Here is an 8,404-nt window from a genome sequence, read left to right as displayed (position 1 = left end):
TCACCCCACCCGCCCCCAGTGTCTTGTGTCCATTGGTTATGCTTATATGCATGCATACAAGTCCTTCGGTTGATCTCTTACCTCCCCCACCCAACACTCCCCAGCCTTCCCACTGTCATTTGACGGTCTGTGTAGACCTTTTTAATGAGGAAGCTGGAGTTAGGACCTGGTTCTGCGGGACTTTCACACCCAAGCTCTTAACCACTTCCACTGCCTCTGAGACCTCATAGCAGCCGTTAAAATCTTGTAGCCCAGGGTTTCCCGCTTCTTCATATGCTGTCTTGTACAGCTATGTCTACATCCACAATGCCTTGCTGAGAAACTGTGCTATCGGAGGGAAAGGGTCTGCTCAGCCCTTTCCACCAAAGGGCAATAATAAAGCTTCTATCTTCGTGAAGATGAGAACAATGAAGACCCTAAAGCTTTGTAATCTCCTGTGTTGGACTAGTGCCTCTCCCGTGCTAGTCAATAACACCTCCCTCCCTTTACTGTCTCTGAAAGCCAGGCTCATTTTCTCGTCTATCCCGGCAGGGACAACTACTTGTTCAACCAGCCCACCTGGGCCACGTGCCAAGAGCCTGAGCATATCGTCCTGTGGAACGTGGTCTTGTTCTCCATCCTCCTAGGGATCGGCGTGGTCGAAGCGGTGCTCTGCCTTGGCCAAGTCATCAGTGGACTCTGTGACGTCTACTGTGGCACCTGCATCCGAAAAGGGCAGGTGAGTGCTCCTAGAACCCGGGAATTTTTCAGTCACTTCCGCCTGATCTGTGCCACGCTGTCTCTCTCCTGCCCTAGCCCCACATGCCCAGAGGTAAGCCAGTAACTAGGAAATGCCTTTTGAAATGCAGAACTTCATTTGCCACCTTGGGTTTAATTTTCCTTTCAGGTGAACATAACTGGTTTATGAGCAGCCTAAGAAATCACAACTGATGGACAGGTGAAGGAGAATCCCCGGGTTTCGGGAGGACTGGATTTGGCGAATGTCAGTCTCCAGAGTTCCGAGAAGCTGAGAAAAAAAACCCTGACTTTCTTACCAGAGTAGGTTTGTATAAAGGACAACAGTGTTGCGAACTTCATCCACTTTGCTAGAATAAAGATTGACATTTCCTCCGAACGATCTCTAGAAATGACATAAGAAGTCATAGGATGTACACTGATAGAAATAAAAAATAATATAATGATAGATGCTTAATGTATTCGGTGGTTATTGTATCCAGGCCCTGCGCTAAGCACTTTATCTACATAATTTTAGTTAGTCCTATAAAGCAATGCCATATTGCAGATGAGGAAACTCAGGCTCAGAGAGGTTCAGTTGCTTGTCTGAAGTCAGTGAATCTAAGTTTTGAATCTGAGCCTGATTCCAACATTTATAGTCTAGAGTCGTGGTCGGCAAACTGCGGCTCGTGAGCCACATGCGGCTCTTTGGCCCCTTGAGTGTGGCTCTTCCTAAGCCTTAGGAGTACCCTAATTAAGTTAATAGCAATGTACCTACCTATATAGTTTAAGTTTAAAAAATTTGGCTCTCAAAAGAAATTTCAATCGTTGTACTGTTGATATTTGGCTCTGTTGACTAAGGAGTTTGCCAACCACTAGTCTAGACCACTTTCCTGTGGATCCCAGAGATTATTGCTTAGACACTAACTAGTTGGTATTCATTTACAAAAAAAAAAAGGGATGGTGGGGGCTCTGTGGTCAAATTAATTTGAGATACACTGGATTAAACAAAGTATAATAGGCTTCTCTGCTGCAGGACTTGTCAGGACCTTTACAAAGCCAGTGTGCATTGCTTATCTCCAGGAAGAGAATAGCAAATGCACAATATCCTGGTCTTATCTGACCACAAAGCCCTTTTCCCCTGAAACAATTTCTATGGGGCTAATATCCCATGGCGCACACTTTGAGAAACACTGTATGACTCAGTGATGAGGTAGAACCTACTTCACTTAACCCATGAGAGTCCCAGAGGGTTTTCCAAACTACCAGAGAAGCAGAAAAATATGGAATGAAATACGTTAAGAACTACTCACTTGTTTTTTGTTTTGGCTTTTGTTTTTTAAGTTTGGTATAATAGCAGGAATCAGAAGTTTTATTTTAAAGCTCCTTTACTGTCATTGCAATATTTTTGAGAATTCAATATCTATCATACAAGCTCTGACAGTTCCCAAAAAGGCATCAGACAGGGTCTCTGGTTGAGGAAGCTTGCACACTAATGGATCCTGCATAGCTGACTGCTTCCATGATATCCGGGCCCCTGCTAACCCGTATTGTGCCTTTGTACAAATGAGAGAAGAAGCAGAGGATACAGCGTGGCAAGCAGACAGAACCAATGGCAAATTTTGAAAAGGTGTCTTATCCTCCAGGTTGGTGCAGCCTGTACTGGATTGACTAATATCCCTTCAACTTTTATATTTAACAGGAACCTCAGAATGTGACCTAATTTGGAAATAGGCTCTTTGAAGATGTAGTTAGTTAAAATGAGGTCCTACTGGATTAGGATGGACCCTAAGTCCAATGTGACCAGTGTCTTATAAAAAGAGAAGAAACACGCATAGAGAGGAGACCATGTGAGGATCAAGGCAGAGATTGAAGCTGCCACAAGCCAAGGATTCCAGGCAACCACAGGGAGCTGGGAGAGAGTCATGAGCCAGATTCTCTCTCTGAGCCTCTGGAACCAGGCCAACATCTTGAATTTGGACTGCTAGCCTCCAGAACTCTGAGAGAATAGGTTCCTATTGCTTTAGGTCACCCAGTTGGTAGTAGCTTGTTACAGCAGCCTTAGGAAATTCATATAATACACAAGTCCCAGCCCAGGTGCAAGGAAGCAGACCCCCACACCCTCCCCTCCCCCCACACACACATACATAAACACATACACAAAGTCATCTGCCTTGTGCAGAAACAAGCTACTCATAAACAGGGTGGCCCTGCCAGTGTCACCAATGCCTGAGTGCCCTGCTAACCAGGCTGTTTCTTCAGCTTCCCTGTAGCTCTCCCACTGACATGAAGCCAGACATACAGCCCAGACGAGAGATGTACTAAGCCCCAAGCACTGAGCCCAGCACTGCACCAGCCCAGCCCTGACAATGCTGTGAGGGGGTCACCCCGAGAGGAAACTGGGCTTAGGGAGGGGAAGTCTTTAGGACCAATCAGTCCAACAGACAGAATGGCTGTATATGGCCCAATTACTGTTCCCCTGGGAAGAAAAACAAATCTAAAGCAAAAAGTTTTATTAGCTATTCCCCATTAAAACACCCTTTGTGTAAAGTGGTGGATTTGAAGCAAGGGAGGAGAAAGGTTTTCTGCCTCTAGCAAAAAGTCCCTCTTGTGGTTCTTCCTTTAAAAGGAATTTGCTGTTAAAGACACCAAAGTACATTCTGTGGCTAATAACGTGGGTGGAGGAGGCACCGAGCTGCCCTCGGGTGGGGCCCCAGCTCATGGATGCTTGCAGGACACACGGGGCTCAGCTAACTCACCCCATCAAGGGCGTTGGAGGCGGGAAGAGCACCATCAACATGTGAAATGTGGGCAAATCATAAAGTGATTCATGATGAACACACTGAAGAAAGTGTTTATTGCCAAATAAAAAATAGCTCTCTGAAATTAAGGAGAAACAAATTCTTTTCAAGGCTGGCTTAGGTCTGCTTTTCAACTGCATGACCAGTATTTCTTGAGTTCCTACAGCGTGCAAAGCGAAAGTGCCTGGAGAAAGGGGGTCGAATGTTCTGGGAGAAAGGGTTTAAGCAAAGGGGAAATCACAGCGCGCAACCACCCAGACGTAGGCAGACACGGGAAGGTGATGATTTTCACTTCACTCTGCTTCAAGCACATCTCATCTTTTCAATCCCTTACTCTCTCAAGGGAAACTACGTGTTTTGCAGACCACAGTTGACATTCCTCCCCCTCCCCCAGACTCATTCTAGGGGTTAAAAACTGTTTTTAACTGCAAGATACAGGTTACATAATGTGATACACGTTATTGGAAATGTGGAGGAAGTAGCTCTCCTTAGTGAGTTTAGAAAGCCTTCCCATTTGCTCCTTACACTTTGCTATAGTACAATGATTTCCCCATTTTCCAGAAAAAGCAAGGATGACTTGTATACTTGTAAATATATGTGAAAAAATTGATTTTACCATTTTACGGAAACCATCTAGAGAACTCATTTATTTGGCAAAATGCTCTTGCAGGTCTACACTGACTTGAGACAAACTTCATGGCTCAAAGGCTCATTGACAAACCAACATCTGGCATTATTCCTAAGCCAGATAGGCAGAAAATAATTTTAAAAGGGAGATACATTAAAAGGAGTAGGGGGAAGAGAAAGAAGATAAACTAAGTAACTGAAAAAAAAATGGAAAAAGTTGTTTTGACTAGAAACTGTTAGGCTAAAGAAAAAGAGAATTGCCCTGGCCCGTGTAGCTCAGTTGGTTGGGCACCGCCCCATGCACCGAGAGGTTGCTGGTTTGATTCCCAGTCAGGGTACATGCCCAGGTTGCTGGCTCCCCAGTTTGGGGGGGGGGAAGGGGGTACAGGAGGCAGCTGATGGATGTTAGGGCTCTCATATCGATGTTTCCTTCTTCTCCCTTCCTCTCTCTAAAAATCAATAAACTAGCCTTTAAAAAAGAAAAATGGAATTGGATGTACATAAATACTGTACTCTAAAGTTGGTTCTCACAGTGATATGAGTTAAGAACTATGAACCGGCCCTAGCCAGTTTGGCTCAGTGAATAGAGCGTCAGCCTGCAGATTGAAGGGTCCCAGGGTTTGATTCCAACCAAGGGCACATGCCCGGGTTACAGGCTTGATCCCCAGTGTGGGGCTTGCAGGAGGCAGCCAATCAATGATTCTCTGTCATCATTGATGTTTCTATCTCTCTCTCCCTCTCCCTTCCTCTCTGAAATCAATGAAAATATATTTAAAATAAAAACAAAAAGCTCAGCTTCCTTCTTTTTCTCTTCCTCTCTTTCACCGCCCTGGCCCGGACGTGGAAGTTCCCAAAAGGAAACAAAGCCAAGTCAGAGTCATTTCATTTTGCAACTGTAGTTAAAATGTACTGTTACATGAGTTAAAATGTACTCATGTAACCCATCAGCTGGGGGTTACATGAAGTTCTTAGTATGGGCCAGGCTGCTCTAGATGCAGCATGGTGATACTGCAATCCTATCTAATAAAGGACAAACAGGGTAATTGACCGTACGGTTAATTTGTATACGTAGGCGCAATAATGGGAGGCGAAAGGGGAAGGACGGAAGAACGGTGATCGGAAACCCAGGCGGTAGGCAAGAGCCGGGTGGCAAGGCAAAGGTGGCCCTGCATCGGAGAACCGGGGCCGCCTTTGCCCGACCCCAGCTGATCGGAAACCCAGGCGGCAGGCAAGAGCCGGGTGGCAAGGCAAAGGTGGCCCTGGATCGGAGAACCGGGGCCGCCTTTGCCTGACCCCAGCCGGTGATCGTGATTGGAAAGCCAGGCCACAGGCAAGGCGGCCCCCTGGAACCCAGGAGCCCGTCAGCGAGGTCTGCAGGTGAAGCAGTGATCAAGCTATGAGGGGGAGGGTGGGGGGCGGAAGGAGCTACAGGAGCAGCTCTGGCCGGAGACTGAAGACTCCCGCTGGAGCGAGGAGCAAAGACTGAAGGCTCCAGCCGCAGCGAAGACTGTGTCCAGAGCAAAGATGGAAGGCGGTGGCCAGAGTGAAGGTCTGGGTCCCGGGTGCCAGAGGAAAAGTGGTGCCAGGAGCCAGGGGAAGGGAAAGCCTATTGCGTGAATCTTTTTGTCCAACAGGCCTCTAGTTTATAATAAGAAATGGATATATCTGGCCTTCCTTCCTTTCTGGCACAGAGCTCTGAATATCTTGAAATTTTCTAAGTGAAAAGAGTGATTCTGTTTCTTTGTTATGGGGTGGGGCCACAACATTAGCAACAAAGAAACAGAATTTCCAGAGGATGAGGCTCAGAAATCAGGATTTTAAAAAGATTCCCAGGTGATTCTAATGTGCAGCCAAGATTGAGAACCACTGGTTTAGAGGAAAGAACCACAGGGCTGAGGGCTGGGGCAGTAAGGGAGGCCTCAGGAGGACAGGGGCTTGAGCTGGACGAGTGGAAAGGAGAGACCATTCCAGGCAGAGGGAGAAGCGGGGGGAAGCAGGACTTCTCAGGGCCTCCAGGGGACACTCTACAGAGCCTGGTGATGGGGGCAGTGGCATAACACCATGCCTGGGAATAGAGAAACTCTTCTATTGGTGAACTTGAGATGCATGAGCCTTCACACAAAAACAAAGCTGAACTCTGCAGCCAAAATGTCCTTGATCAGCACTTGGTGTTAGCAGTCATTTGCCCTCTGGTGTATTGTTGGGGCACATGGCTACGCTCACATAGTTTTAGGAATTTACTGAGATTATTAAGAGGGGCAATGGAAACAAAAGTACACTGTGCAGCTGTAAAAAAGAAGGATCTCTGACTCTAAAACAGCATGGATGGACCTGGAGATTATTATGCTAAGCGAAATTAGCCAGTCAGAGAAAGACAAACATCACATGAACTCACTTACATGTGGAATCTAATGAACAAAATAAACTGAGGAACAAAATAGGTCCAGAGTCATAGAAGCAGGGAACAGACTGACAGATCTCAGGCAGGGGTGAGGGGGTGTTGGGGGCGGTGACAGGAAGAGACTAACCAAAGAATTTATATGCTTATATGCATAGCCCATGGACACAGGCAATAGTGTGGTGAAGGCCTGGGGTGGCAGGGGCTGGGTGGAGGGGGACACAGGGGGTATGGGGGACATCTGTAACACTGTCAATAATAAAATAAATAAATAAATAAATGTTAAAAATTATGAGAAGCAGATTGCACATCCTGGTGGCTGAGGTCTTTGACAACAGGAATGATTCTCAAAAGCAAAGACAATTCTGCCACATGTGAGGAGTGCTATAACTGCAAAAGGATAGCCACCAGCAGGAAATGCAGAGCCCTAGCTGACTGTCAATAATAAAATAAATAAGTAAGTAAGTAAGTAAGTAAGTAAATAAATAAATAAATAAATGTTTAAAATGATGAGAAGCAGATTGCACATCCTGGTGGCTGAGGTCTTTGACAACAGGAATGATTCTCAAAAGCAAAGACAATTCTGCCACATGTGAGGAGTGCTATAACTGCAAAAGGATAGCCAACAGCAAGAAATGCAGAGCCCTAGCTGACTTGGCTCAGTGGATAGAGCGTAGGCCTGAGTGTCCCAGGTTCCATTCTGGTCAAGGGCACGCACCTTGGTTGCAGGCTTCTCCCTGGGCCGGGCCCTGGTTGGGGCTCGTGCAGGAGACAACCAATCAATGTGTTTCTCTCACATCAATATTTTTCTCTGTCTTTCCCTCTCTCTTACACTGTCCCTAAACATCAATGGGAAAATATCCTCAGGTGAGGATTAATTTTTAAAAAAAGAAATGCAGAAAAGGGATGAATGAAATAGAAGGCTTTTGAGTATGCAGCTTGAAGATCAGCATGAACTTCGAATACACCTTATACTAATGTAATTAGAAGGAGGTAGGAGTTTTTAAATTAGCATTCCATGAATATTTGTCAAGCATCTACAATGTGCCAAGAACTGTTCTAAGTAATGGGGATAGAGCAGTGAGCAAAATACAGTCCCTGCCCTCATGAAATTTTGATTCGTAGGGAGAAATGGAGGACAAACAATATATTTATTGGGTGCTACTAAGTGTTATGGGGAAAACTAAATCAGGACAACAGGGTTAGGGGGTAACAGTGGGCAGGACAAAGGAATCTTGGGCCCTAACTGGTTTGGCTCAGTGGATAAAGCGGACTGAAGGGTCCCAGGTTCGATTTCGGTCAAGGGCATGTACCTTGGTTGCGGGCACATACCCAGTAGGGAGTGTGCAGGAGGCAGCTGATCAATGTTTCTCTCTCATCAATGTTTTTAAATATCTATCCCTCTCCCTTCTTCTCTGTAAAAAAATCAATAAAATATATATATTTTTAAAAAGGAACCTTGGTATTTATATTCAGGGGTCTGGAAGGCCTCTCAGGATGGTCTTGAACAGAGAGCTAAAGGAAGTGAAGTGATTCTTTGAGATCCACAGGTTTAAACACAATAAAAATGCTGCCAATGTAAAAAATCAATAAAATATTTTTTTTTTTTTAAAAAGGAACCTTGGTATTTATACTCAGGGGTCTGGAAGGCCTCTCAGATAGGATGGTCTTGAACAGAGAGTTAAAGGAAGTGAAGTGATTCTTTGAGATCCACAGGTTTAAACACAATAAAAATGCTGCCAATAAAACATTTATACTTCAACTACTTAATTTTTCTTTACATTTTTTTAAGGCTTTGGTTATTTCGCGTGCGTTGTAGACGATTGCGGCAGGATACAGAAGTCCGGTAGGCTCAAGGGCACTG

General features: G+C 45.3%; 1 protein-coding gene across 2 annotated transcripts in view; it reads left to right on the top strand.

The window, feature by feature from the left end:
- Window positions 1-1,177, top strand: part of LOC102243685 (transmembrane 4 L6 family member 1-like) — a 13,300-nt gene extending 12,123 nt beyond the window's left edge. For both annotated transcript variants that reach the window (XM_014533742.1, XM_014533743.1), the window contains exons 6-7: window positions 532-718; window positions 887-1,177. In XM_014533742.1, the coding sequence (XP_014389228.1) occupies window positions 532-718; window positions 887-907 (208 nt within the window). In that variant the 3' untranslated portion in view covers window positions 908-1,177. The remainder of the gene's footprint in view (window positions 1-531; window positions 719-886) is intronic.
- The last annotated feature ends 7,227 nt before the right edge of the window (window positions 1,178-8,404 follow it).

The sequence above is a fragment of the Myotis brandtii genome, unplaced genomic scaffold (genome assembly GCF_000412655.1).
Source record: "Myotis brandtii unplaced genomic scaffold, ASM41265v1 scaffold1229, whole genome shotgun sequence".
NCBI lineage: Eukaryota > Metazoa > Chordata > Mammalia > Chiroptera > Vespertilionidae > Myotis > Myotis brandtii.
Note: the sequence above shows the minus strand (reverse complement) of the source record. Positions and strands in the feature narration are given on the sequence as shown.